Raw genomic sequence first — 13,639 nt, forward strand, 5'->3', positions numbered from 1 at the left:
TTTCTCTTACCTCTCCCTCCTATCCAATCTATTGCCAAGGCCTGTCAATTTCACCTTTGCAACATCTCTTGCATATACACACTTCTCTCCTCTAATATTGCAACCACTCTGGTGTAGCCTGCTGGTGGGTACACCTGTCATAAGTCTCTCCTCACTACAATCCATCTTCCATTAAGCTGCCAAAGTATTTTTTTTCCTAAATATATAAGTTTAACAATCACACACACACACACACTCAACTCCAGTGGATTCCTGTCACCTTCAAGATCAAATACAAAGTTCTCTGACATTCAAAGCTCTTCATAATCTACCCTTCTCCTCATCAGCTTTTCTAGGCTTCTTAAACCTTTCTTCCCACTAGGTACTTGTTGATCATGTGACCTTGGCCTGCTCGCTGTCCCATGAACAAAACACTCAATCTCTTGGCTTCAGGCATTGTTTTTGGTGTTCCTTCATACCTGGAACTGTCTCCTTCCTCTTCTGTCTCCTGGCTTCCCAGGCTTCCTTCAAGTCCCAACTGAAATCTCACCCCAGCCTGTATAAAGTTATTTGTATTTATTTATTTGCTTGTTGTTTCTCCATTAGATTTGAGTTCCTTGAGGGCTGTTGTTATTCAGTTGTTTCAGTCATGTGTGTATGACTCTTCATAACCCCATTTGGGGTCTTCTTGGCAAAGAAGATTTGTCATTTCCTTCTCCAGCTCATTTACAGGTGAGGAAACTGAGGCTTGCTCAGGATCACACAGCTAGTAAGTGTATGGGGCTAAATTTGAACTCAGGAAGATAAGTCTTCTTGACACTAGTCCTGGCAACTAGGTGGCATCCACTGTGCCACCTAGTTGCCCTTCTTGAGGGTAGGGACTGCCTTTAACCTCTTTTTGCATTCCGAGTACTTAGCACCTGTATGTAGCAGTACTATAAAGCCTATTGCATGCCTGCCTGAGTTAATCAATTGGCAATTGTTAGCAATTGATTGGAAATTGTATGTGAGGGAGAGACAGATCCAGGAATGATTCCAAGGTTGCAAGCCTGAATAACAAGTATAGTGGCAGAAATAGTGAATTTAGAAATAGGAATGGATCTTGGAAGGAAGGTAATGGGTTTTGTTTGGTACATGCTGGTTTTGTGGTACCTATGGAGATGTCTAATAAGCAATTGGCAATGTGGTCTTGTAGCTCAGGCAAAAGACCATATATTTGTATATAGACATATACATGTATATATACATGTGTGTATGTGTGTGTGTATGTGTGTGTGTGAGAGAGAGAGAGAGAGAGAGAGAAAGTATATGAACGTAATTGTCATAACATATATGACTATTTTGAATCACAGATGTAATGGTGGACAGTTAGGTCATATGGGTGAAGGACATCTCCAGTCCTTGAGTCATGTAATGTCAGAGTAGAGGTTGTAGCTTTGCACAGTTCATCGGTAGCACCTCCTCATACCTCTCAGTCAGCTGTCCTAACTTATTCATGTCCTTGATAGTGATGGAGATTTCCGCTGGTATGGATTTCTATATGGTAATTAATATTGGATAAAATGGTGAATACGGTGTTCATCTTTGAATCAGGAAAACCTGCGTTCAAATCTCCTACACTTGCTAGCCATTCCACCATGGGCAAATCACTTAATTCCTGCATGCCTTAGGCACATAGACTTATGAACAAAGTTATGGATTGACTTGTGATCAGCTCTGGTGGAGGGAATTTCCAAAACAGAATTTTCTATCATATACAGTTTTCCATCATACACAAAATCACAGATCCTACACATAGTAAACTAATAATGAATAACATGTGGTAACAGGTTGAAAAGGGTTTTCTCTTCCACAGACAGCAGCCAAGAACACTATAAGGAGATTGCAAGTAGCTTCATAGCTTTGATAACTGACTTTCAATTCATTCACTTTAACACATATTCTTCAAGCATCTATCATGTACAAGGTACTGGGTTAGGGTATCGCAATACAGAGACAAAAATTAAACAGCCCCTACCCTCATGGAGTTTACATACATTTGGGGGAATACAATATGCATAAAATTTTTAAAAGGGGGAAGGGGACCAAAGAAGGCTTCAGGGAGGACATGGCATCTAACCTGAGACTTGAAGGAAGAAAAAACATTTTGACAGGGATGAGAAAAATGTCCTTTTCAGCTTTGGGGTACATTTGATGTTGATATACAGGGGCAATAGAATGTAGGTTCGTAGAATTGGTAATGATTTAGTATTGCAGGCAGACTTAAAACTAGATGTCACTGATGATGGAAAGAGCATTGGACCAGTAATCAGCAGATCTGGATTTTTGTTCCCATTCTATCTCTAAAGTCTTTCTTTGGAAAGATGAAAAATCCACTTTATCTCTCTGAGTCTCAGCTGTCTCATATAATAAGGTTGAACAAAACATTTTATAAGGTTGCATTTTTTTCTTCAATGATATGTTAACTTTTTATGTAGGATAACACTGGATATTAGCTAGGTGGCACAGTAGTTACCCGAGATTCAGGAAGACTGGAGTTCAGACACTTACTAGCTATGTGACCTTGGATAAGTCACTTAAGCTCTTCTTGGCTCAGTTTCCTCATCTATCAAATGTTGATAATAATAGCACCTATTCCCCAGGGTTGTTGTGTGGATCAAATGAGATAATAATTGTAAAGTTTTTAGCATAGCGCCTGGCACATAGTAAGTGCTATATGAGTGTTAGTTTTGTGAAAAATCACAAAGGGCATCAGATATCCAGGAGCATTTCCTTTGAAAATGGGAACATTTCGATTTGAGAGGAAATAACTTACCAAAGATATAAAAGATGTATGGCCAACCTAGGGATTGACAGATGAATCCACCCAAAAGGAGGACCGTGAAGATGCCCAAAATTGCACCTGAGTGGAAGATAGAAAGTAAGTTATGAATCATGGTATTGGAAGCTAAAGATTATTAGGCTGACTGAAAGCCACTGGACAGAGGGAAAGTGAACAATGGGCACAGTGGGTCATACAACATTAAAGCCAATTGAGAGAAAAGAGCACAAATATTCAGGATCCAGGATTCTCCTTCTATTTATAGTCCTATTTTGATGAGTCTCCTTTTCAGTGAACCAAAAATGGAAGATGCAGTGATAAAGAGGCAAGGACACGACTTTCATTTCTTACCAGATGAAGTAATGCTACTTATTCGACTCCGTTCCAATGGTGGAGCCCATTTTACCCAGAAAGATGGTGAAGCTCCAAATTCCATCCCCTGAAATGAAGATACCATGATTTTTCTTTTTAATCCCTAAAGTTGAAGAACACTATATGCTAGTTAGGCTTAGCACATATTTTAATACCTGGGCCATGCCCTGGGCTGTCCTTGTCAGAATGATATAAACCATTCCTTGAGCTGCTGCTAATGGTATTAAGAGGCTGAGAACTGAGGAGATGAACAATCCAATCATGAATATTTTCCTTGCTCCGAGCACTCCAGCAAAATACCCACTTGGGGTTAATGTGATGATTTGACCATAGGTGATAGAACTGAGAATTATCCCCTGAATTTCTGGACTCCAGTCATATGCAGGGACCTGAAACACAAAGAGATATCATTTCTTTTTTTTTTTTTTGCTTAGTATTTTATTTTTCCTAGTTACACATAAAAACAATTTTTAACATTTGTTTTTTAAAACTTTGATTTCCAAATTCTCTCCCTTCCTCCCTCCTCACCCACCTTCCCATTAAGAGTGTAATCATGTAAAACATTTCCGTAATAGCCATATTGTGAAAGGAAACAGAGACCAAAAAAGCTCAAGAAAAATAAAGTAAACAAAAGTATGCTTCAATCTGTATTCAGATACCATCAGTTCTTTCTCTGGGGATGGATAGCATTTTTCATCATAATTCCTTCAGGGTTGTCTTGGATCATTGTATTGCTGAGAAAAGTAAAATCATTCACAGCTGATCATCTTATAATATTGATGTACAGTACAAAGTACACTTTGCATCAGCCCATGCAAGTTTCTCCAGGTTTTTCTGAGAGCATCCTGCTCAACATTTCTTATAGTATAATAGTATTCCATCATAATCACATACCTCAACTTATTCAGCCATTCTCCAGTTGATGGGCATCCCCTCAATTTCTAATTCTTTGTCCCCAGAAAAGAGCCACTATAAATATTTTTATACATATAGGTCCATTTCCTTTTTGTTTTTTATCTCTTGAGACCTAGCAGTGGTATTGCTAGGTCAAAGGGTATTCAGGGTTTTCTAGCCCTTTGGGCATAGTTCCAAATTGCTATACAGAATGGTTGAATCAGTTCACAACTCCACCAAGAATCCTTTAATGTCTCATTTTTTCAACATCCCCTCCACCATTTGCCATTTGCCTTTTCTGTCCTATTAGCCAATCTAATGGGTGTGAGGTAGCAACTCACAATTGTTTTAATTTGTATTTCTCCAATCAATAGCGAGTTAGAGTATTTTTTATATGGCTATAGATAGCTTTGATTACTTCTTCTGAAAACTGATCATATCCTTTGATCATTTATCGTTGGATAATGGCTCTTATTTTTATAAATTTGACTCAGTTCTCTATATGTTTGAGAAATGAGGCCTTTATCAGAGAAACATACTTCAATTTTTTCACAGTTACTAACTGTATTTCCCTCCATCCTATTCCTCCCTCCCCATTTTTTTCTATTCTCTCTCTCCTTTCACCCTATCCCTCCTCAAAAGTGTTTTGTTTCTGACTATCCCCTCCCCCAATCCACCCTCCCTTCTGTCACCACCCCTCTTCTCTTATCCCCTTCCCCTCCTACTTTCCTGTAGGGTAAGATAGAATTTCTATACCTAATTGAGTGTATGTTATTCCCTCTTTGAGCCAATTCTGATGAAAGTAAGGTTCACTCACTTCCCTTCACTTCCTCTCCTTCACCTCCACTTTTTGTTAACTTTTTTATGTGAGATAATTTACCCCATTCTGTCTCTCCCTTTCTATTTCTCCTAGTACATTCCTTTCTCACTCCTTAATTTTATTTTTTAAATATCATCCCTTGATATTCTACTTGCCACTGTTCCCTCTGTCTATATATACTCCTTCTAACTACCCTAATAATGAGAAAGGCCTTATGAGTTAAGAATATCATCTTCCCACATAAGAATGTAAACAGTTTAACCTTATTAAGTTCCCTATGATTTCCTCTTGCTGTTTAGCTTTTTATTCTTCTCTTGAGTTTTGTATCTGAAAGTCAGATTTTCTATTCAGCTCTGGTCTTTTCATCAAGAATGCCTGAAAGTACTCTATCTCATTGAATGACCAATTTTTCCCCTGAAGGATTATACTTGGTTTTTCTGGGTAGGTGATTCTTGCTTGTAATGTCAGCTCTTTTTTTCTCCTCCAGAATATAATATTCCAAGACCTGATCCTTTAATGTAGAAGCCACTAAATCCTGGCTTATCCTGACTGTCGCTCCATGTTACCTGAGTTGTTTCTTTCTGGCTGCTTGCAATACTTTCTCTTTGACCTGGGAACTCTGGAATTTGGCTATAATATTCCTGGCAGTTTTCATTTGGGGATCTCTTTCTGGAGGTGATTGGTAGATTCTTTCAATTTCTATTTTAGCCTCTGGCTCTAGATTATCAGGGCAGTTTTCCTTGATAGTTTATTGAAAGATGATATCTAGGCTCTGTTTTTGATCATGGTTTTCAGGTAGTCCAATAATTTTTAAATTATCTCTCCTGGATCTATTTTTCAGGTCAGTTGTTTTTCCAATGAGATATTTCACCTTGCTTTCTATTTTTTTTCATTCTTTTGGTTTTGTTTTATTGTTTCTTGATTTCTTGTAAAGTCATTAGCTTCCATTTACTCCTTACTAATTTTTAAGGAATTATTTTCTTCAGTGAGCTCGTGGACCTCCTTTTCCAGTTGGCCAATTCTACTTCTTAATGCATTCTTCTTCTTATTGGCTTTTTGGACCTTTTTTTATCATTTGGCCTAGTCTGTTTTTAAGGCGTTATTTTCTTCAGTATTTTCTTATTTTTCCTTTATTAAGCTGTTGACTTGTTTTTCATGACTTTCTTGCATCATTCTCATTTCTCTTCCCAATCTTTCTTCTACCTCTCATACTTGATTTTCAAAATCCTTTTTGAGCTCTTCCATGGCCTGAGACCAATTTAATTTTTCTTGAAGGCTTTGGATGTAGGAGCTTCGACTTTGTTTTCTTCTGAGTGTCTGTTTTGATATTCCTTATCACCATAGTAACTTTCTATAGTTGAGTTTTTTTTCCATTGATTGCTCATTTTCCCAGCCTATTACTTGACCTATTAACTCTTTGTTAAAGTAGGGCTCTGATACTAGGGTAGAGGGTGCACTTTCCCAAGCTTCAGTGGGTTTGTATGGCTGTTTTCAGAGATACTACTAGGGATTTAGAAGTTTTCAGTTTTTCTGAGTGGTGTAATCTAAGGAGAGGTGTTTACTACTCTTCTGGCTTGTGATCTGGTCTGTGAGTAACCACAGGCACTCTTTTCTGCCCTGGAACTGTGAGAAGGGTCCTTCCTTCACTGTGGCTTGCAGCTCACCTCACCCTGGGACCGCCACCCAGGAGTGTGACCTGGATCTGAGTATGGGCAAAGCAACAGAGTCCTGCCTTAGTGCTAGCAAAAAGACCTCTATAATCTCCTTCTGACTAGTTATTTGACCCCTTTACTATCTGTGAACTGAGAGCTCCAGAAGCAGTTGTTGCCACTGCTAATTTAGTTACTCCCAAGGCCTGCTTCTGGTTTCCTGAGTTTGGGGCTGTGCTGGCATGGCCTGCATTGAATTGCACTCTACTCTCACCCAGGTGGGACAGATTTTTCCTGCTGACCTTCCAAGTTGTCTTTGGTGTTCGTGGGTCGAGAGGTCTGGAAACCATGACTTCTGCTACTGATTCAGTCACCCTGCTCTGGATTTGCTGTGGTCTGGTGTGCACTGGACTGTGCTCCTCCTGGACTTTGGTGCAACAGACCTTTCCTGCCAATCTTCCAAATTGTCTTGGACTGGAAATTTGTTTCACTCTGTCTTTTTGTGGGTTCTGCTGCTCTGAATTTGTTTAGAGTCATTTGTAAAGGTATTTGGAGGGTTTGCAGAGAGAGCTCAGGTGTATCCCTGCCTTTACTCTGCCATCTTGGCTCTGTCTCTCCAGAGATATCATTTCTAAATGGCTCCTGTAGGAGAGGCAAGAGTTTTATCAGTGCTTGAGAGTACCTGATTGAACTATAATTGTAGTATAAAAGAGGGAAGTTTGAGTCAGAGGAGTTGTGTTTGAATCTCAGTTCTGTTAGTCACCACCAATGTAATCTTCCTATTCTTCACATTTCTTGACCTCTGTTTCCATATTTGTAAAATGATGAAGTTGCATTTGATCATATTTAAGGTCACTTTCAGCTCTAAATTCTATATTCCCTCCTATTCCCATCCAACAAAAGAACTCTTTCCACTCACTCTCCACACTTTAATGCGTATGAAATGATTCCTACAGGAAGATGACATGAGTTGTATAGAGGAAGAAAGAGAAAAGAAGACCAGGTTAGAGGAAGAGAGGGATGGAGAGTGGAGTTATGTAAGACATTGTAGAAAAGTTTGGTGTATTTAGAAAAGGCAGAAAGGCATTGTAAGGATAGAAGTCAGCTCAGTCACTTACCCCACTCCACTTAAAGTGATAAGATGTTATGCTCTGATACCTTAACTATGCAGCAACACTTCTCTATTGAATAAATAGAATCTTTGGCTTTAGACTGAGGTTGAAAAAAAGACCTATTGATTTAGATGCAATTGAAAGCCATTGGATGACCTGGAATTGGATGTTGAATAGAATGTATGCTTGGATTAATTGAGAAAATGTGGTCAAGCCCTATGGATTATCTCTAAAATAGCAGAACATTTTGGGAGCCAGGGATTCAAGTATCCAGCAGCTTAGTGTAGAAGTCTCCAGCCAAATCACTGTGAAAGAATTGTTAGGTGAGAGAGGGCTCTTCCCCGTTGGCCAGAGTAGTACCTCATGACCTTCAGAGGATTTGAAGTTTTGGACTTTTTCATTGTCATCCTAGCAGTGTCTGCATCAGAAACTAAGAATCTATCAAAAAAAAATTATGAAGCACTTACTGTGTGCCAGACACTGTGCTAAATGCTGGGGATTTAAAAGAAGCAAAAGACAGTCCTTGCCTTCAAGGAGCTTACAATCTAATAAGGGAGACAATATGAAAACAAATATATACAAAACAAGCTATATGCAAGACAAATAGGAAATAATTAATTGAGGAAAGGCACTAGAAGTAAGCGGATTTGGGGAAGGTTTTCTGTAGAAGATGGGCTTTTAGTTGGAGCTTGAAGGAAGCCAAGGAGGTCAGTAGTTGTAGGAGAGGAGAGATTTTTTAGCAGTGAAGGGCAGTCAGAGAGAATTCCAGGTGTTAAGAGATGCAGTGTCCTGTTAGTGGAATACCCAGGAGTCCAGTATTGCTGGATTAAAGAGTAAGTGTTTGGGAGTATACTGTAAGAAAATGGGAAAAGTAGACTAGGTTATGAAGGGCTTTGAATGACATATAGAGCATACCATATTTGTCCCTGGAGATAACAGGAAGCCACTGGAGTTTATTGAGTAGGAGGATGACATGACCAGACCTTCATTTCAGGAAATCACCTTAGTAGTTGAATGGAGGATGGATTCAAGTGGGGAGAGACTTGAGTCAGACAGACTCACCAGCAGGCTATTATAGTAATCAAGACATGAGATGATGAGCATCTCATCAGGATGATGGCAGTATCAGAGAGGAAAAGGGAGCATATTCAAGAGATGTTGGAAAGGTGAAATTGATAGGCCTTTGCAAGAGCTTGAGAATGGGGAATGTTATTGTATAAATTGTCCTCCTGATTCTACTCACTTCACTTTGCATCGGTTCATACACATCTTTCCAGATTTTCTGAAACCATTCCATTCATCATTTCTTACAGTATAGTGGTATTCCTTTGCATTCATATACCATAACTTGTTTAGCCATTGCCCAATTGATGGGCCTCCCTTCAAGCTTCCAATTCTTTGTCATCACAAAAAGCTCTGCTATAAATATTTTCCATACATATGTGTCATTTTACCATTTCTTTTATTCCTTTGAAGTAACCTAGTAACTGGATCAGTGGATCCAAAGATATGCACAGTTCAATGACTTTTTGGGCATAGGGTATCAGTTTTCCCATGTCCTCTCCAGGATTTGTGATTTCCTTTTTTGTCATCTTAGTAAATTTGATGGATATGAGGTGGTAGTTTAGAGTTTTGATTTTTGTTTCTCTAATTATTAGTGACAGAGCATTTTTTCATGGACAATTGACAACTTTGATTTCTTCCTCTGACAACTGCCTATTCACATCTTTTGACTATTGATCGATTGAAGAATGACTGTTATTTTTGTAAATTTGACTCAGCTCCCTATGCATTTTAAAAATGAGACCTTTATCAGAGATTTTAACCCTCAGTTTCTTAATTTTCTGTTATTTTGTTTGTGCAAATTTTTTAGAAAAAATCTATGTAGCCAAAGTTATGCATTTTATTTTTTATGAATTGCTTCATCTCTTGTTTGGTCATGAACTCTTCCCCTATCTAGAGATTTGCCAAGTCATTTCTTTAGTATGCCACTAATTCCCTTAAGATATCCCCCTTTTTTTCTCTAAATCATGTTCTCTTTTTGAGCTTCTGCTGATATGTAATGTGAAATGCTGGTCTATATCAAGTTTCTATCAGACTATTCTCCAGTTTTCCCAACAACTTTTGCGAAATGGTGAGTTCTCATTCCAATAGCTAGGATCTTTGGATTCATCTATCTTATTGTGTTGATTTGCTTCTGTATTTTGTATACCTAATCTGTTCCACTAATCAACCTCTGTATGTCTTGCTCAGTACCAAATTATTTTGATAATTGTAGTTTTGCAGTATAGTTTGAGATCTGGTACTGCTAAGCACTGTTCCTTATTATTTTTTTCCAATTGATACCCTTGATATTCTTGGACTTTGCTCCTCCAGATGAATTTTATTATTATTTCTAGTTCTGTAAAGTAATTCTTTGGTAGATTGATTAAATGAGTAAATTATTAAGTAATTTACTGAATAAGTAAATTAATTAAGGTAGTCTTGTAATTTTTATTATATTGGTTTAGGCTAAACACAAGCCATTAATATTTCTCCAGTTATTTAGAGCCGTCCTTATTTGTGTGGAATGTTTTGGAATTACATTCATATAGTTCCTGTATCTTGGCAGGTAGCCTTCCAAATATTTTATACTGTCAATAGTTATTTTAATTTTTTAATTTTTTTTAATTTTTTTTTTTGAGGGGAGAAGGCAGGGCAATTGGGATTAAGTGACTTGCCCAAGGTTACACAGCTAGTAAGTGTGTCAAGTATCTGAGGCCAGATTTGAACTCAGGTCCTCTTGACTCCAGGGCTGGTGCTCTACTCACTGAGCCACCTAGCTGCCCCCAATAGTTATTTTAAATGAAATTTCTCTTTATACTTTTTCCTGCTAGATTTTGTTGGTAATGTATAGAAATGCTATTTGTGTAATTTTATTTTATATACTGAAACTGTGTAGAAGTTTTTAATTGTTTCAATATTTTGGGGGGTTTCTAAAGTTCTTTTTTTTAATGAATCATTATATTATTTGCAAAGAGTGAAAGTTCTATTTCCTCTTTACCTAAACTTGTTCCTTCATTTTTTTCCTGTCTTAATCTTTTTTTTCTTGTCTGGCTGTGGCTATCATCTCTAGCATGATATTGAATAATAATGATAATAATGGATATCCATGGTTCCCCCCTGATCTTTTTGGGGAAGGTTTCTAGTTTATCCCTACTACACCGAATGCTTGCTCTTGGTTTTAAATAGATACTACTCATAATTTTAAAGAAAGCTCCATTTACTCTTATGTTTTCTAGTGATTTTTAACAGGAGTGGATGTTGTATTTTATCAAAAGCTTTTTTTGTATCTAATGATATAATGATATGATTTTTGTTGGTTTTATTATTAATATGGCCAATTATACTTACAGTTTTCCAAATATTGTGACTCCAGGCCTGACACTTTACCCACTGCACCACCTCGTTTATCTCTTAATTAGGTCTATTTTTCCTTTTAGTTTATTTGAGATTATGACTACTATCCCCTTTTTTGCTCCAGCTGAAGCATAATAGATTATTGTCCAGCCCTTTATTTTAACTTTTTGTGTTTCTTTCAGTTTCAAGTATGATTCTTCTAAACAAGATACAGGTTTCTAAAGTGAACTACTATTTTCTCATGTTTTGTAGGTTCATCCTAATCATATTTACGGCTATGATTACTAACTGCCTATTTTCCCTCCATCCTATTCTCTTACACTCATCCTCTTTTCTCTGCCTTGTCCATTGACCTCTCTTTAAGAGTCTATTTTGCTTCTAATTTCTCCCTTAAACTATGCTAACTTTTGTTCTTCCATTTCACTTTCTTAAACCATTTCTTTCTCATTTCCTTATTGGGAAGAATATATTTCTGTACCCAAGTACATGTGTACATTTATTCTTCTCTCCTTTAATCAGCTCAGATGAGAGCAAGGTTCATCATCCATTTTCACTTCCCACTTCTCCCTCCTTTTATGAATACAAACTCCTCTTTGCACATCCTATTAATGTAATATGATTTTATTCATTCTTCCTCTCCTTTCTATCTCCTCTCCTATTGCATTTCCTTTCACAACCCATTTCATTCTTTTCCTCAGGTTATCAAAACATGATAGGATCACACCCAGGGCTTCTGTCTAATTAGACTCCTGTGACCCCTGGTGATTATAAAGTTCTGAGAAGCTACATGTATCATTTCCCCAGTATAACACTATCAACATTTATTTTATAATACAATAAACATAGCATTTCCAATGTACCAAATATTATGCTAAGACCTGGGGCTACAAATAAGAAAAAGAAAAAGAGAGCCTGTTCTCAAGGAACTTATAGTCTAATGGGGGAAGCCACCACATAAAAGGAAGCTAACAAGCATGGGTGAAGGCACAGAGAGTATCCACTGTTGGGACATAATGATGATGCAGTTGAAACCAAGCAGGGAGAGAAGTAAAGAGTGTGTTGAGCTTCTGGGCACCCTTTAATGGGAAGGTTTTGCAGGAGACTTTTTCTCTTCTTTCTAGCCCTCCAATCAGATGGACAAAGCAAATGATGAGGAGGGATTACTAAAGCTGAATCAGTCTTTCAGTGATCAAGGTGGGGAGGGCTGATGGTGGAATACTAGAGATGAAAGCAAGCAGTGAAGCTGGAGAGAAATGAAGAGTTGCCTGAGCTCCTGGACTCTCTTTAAGGGAGGCTTTGGGAGATGTTTTTTTTTTTTTGCTATGCCCTCAATCATTCTAATCAGAGGGACAGAGATGTGAATCCCCATACAAGAATGTAAACAGTTTAAATATATTTAGTCCCTTATGACTTCTTACTCATATTTACCTTTTTGTGTTTCTCTTGACTCCTGCATTTATATGTCCCACTTCCTCCTTAGTTCTCATGTTTTCATCAGGAATGCTTGGAAGTCCTCTATTTCATTAAATATCAATTTTCCCTCAGAACTATACTCATTTTATTAGACAGGTTATTTTTAGTTGATAAGCCTTTGCATTCTCATATATCATATTCCAAGCTCCTTGTTCCTTTATAGTGGTTGCTGTTAAACTGCATGTGATGTTGATTGTGGCTCATTGGTGCTTAAACTATATTTTTTGGGGTGTTTGCAGTACTTTTTCTATGACCTGGGAGCTCTGCGTTTTGGCTGCAAAATTCCTGGGAGTTTTCATTTTGTGGTTTCTTTCAGCAAGTGAGCAGTAGATTCTTTCAATTTCTATTTTACTCTTTGTTTCTAAGATATCTGGACAGTTTTCTTTTATGATTTCTTGAAATATATCTAGGCTTTTTCTTTCTTTTCTTTTTTGGTCATAGCTTTCAGGTAGTTCAATGATTCTGTATCTCTCCTGGATCTGTTTTCCAGGTCAGTTGATTTTCCTATGAGATATTTCACATTTCCTTCCATTTTTTTAGTCTTTTGACTTGGTTTCATTATTTCTTTCTATCACATGGAGTCATTTGCTTCCTTTTGACCAGTCCTAATTTCCAAGGAGTTACTTTCTTCAGTAAGGTTTTATTCTTAATCCAAGGTATTAATTCTCTTTTCATATTTTTTCTTCCCTCACTCTTATCTCTTTTTCATCATTTCTTCTCCTACTGTCATTTGTTTTTTTTTAATAATTGTTAGCTCCCTCTTTAAATCTTTTTTTAATTTATTTTTATTTTTAGTTTACAACAGACGGTTCTACATAATTCCTCTTTAACTCTTGCTTTAACTCTCCTAGCAATTTTTATTGGATTTGTGTCCAAGCTGTCATTTTCTGAGGCCTGAATTGTTCTCTTCTTCTGTGTTTTGTCTTGAGCTTCTCTTTCTTCTTGGTGGGATTCTTTTTGGTGGGATTCTCTTTTTTTTGGTGTTCATTCTTCTGGTATACTTCTCGACTTTGGATATTATGTTAGTTCTGAGTTCTGCACAATGTACCAAATGTACCAAATTTGGTACATTGGTACATTCTCTAGGGATATCTAGCCTGGGCTTCTGTCTGCTTCTTTG

General features: G+C 37.4%; 1 protein-coding gene across 2 annotated transcripts in view; it reads right to left on the reverse strand.

Moving 5' to 3' along the window:
• The window catches only part of LOC118836914 (sodium-dependent phosphate transport protein 3-like), a 60,480-nt gene that overhangs the window by 14,918 nt on the left and 31,923 nt on the right, over positions 1-13,639 (reverse strand). For both annotated transcript variants that reach the window (XM_036744017.1, XM_036744016.1), the window contains exons 4-6: positions 3,328-3,561; positions 3,152-3,239; positions 2,795-2,881 (exon numbers count right to left, since the gene is read on the reverse strand). In XM_036744017.1, the coding sequence (XP_036599912.1) occupies positions 2,795-2,881; positions 3,152-3,239; positions 3,328-3,561 (409 nt within the window). The remainder of the gene's footprint in view (positions 1-2,794; positions 2,882-3,151; positions 3,240-3,327; positions 3,562-13,639) is intronic.

This window comes from Trichosurus vulpecula, chromosome 2 (genome assembly GCF_011100635.1).
Source record: "Trichosurus vulpecula isolate mTriVul1 chromosome 2, mTriVul1.pri, whole genome shotgun sequence".
NCBI classification, from domain to species: domain Eukaryota; kingdom Metazoa; phylum Chordata; class Mammalia; order Diprotodontia; family Phalangeridae; genus Trichosurus; species Trichosurus vulpecula.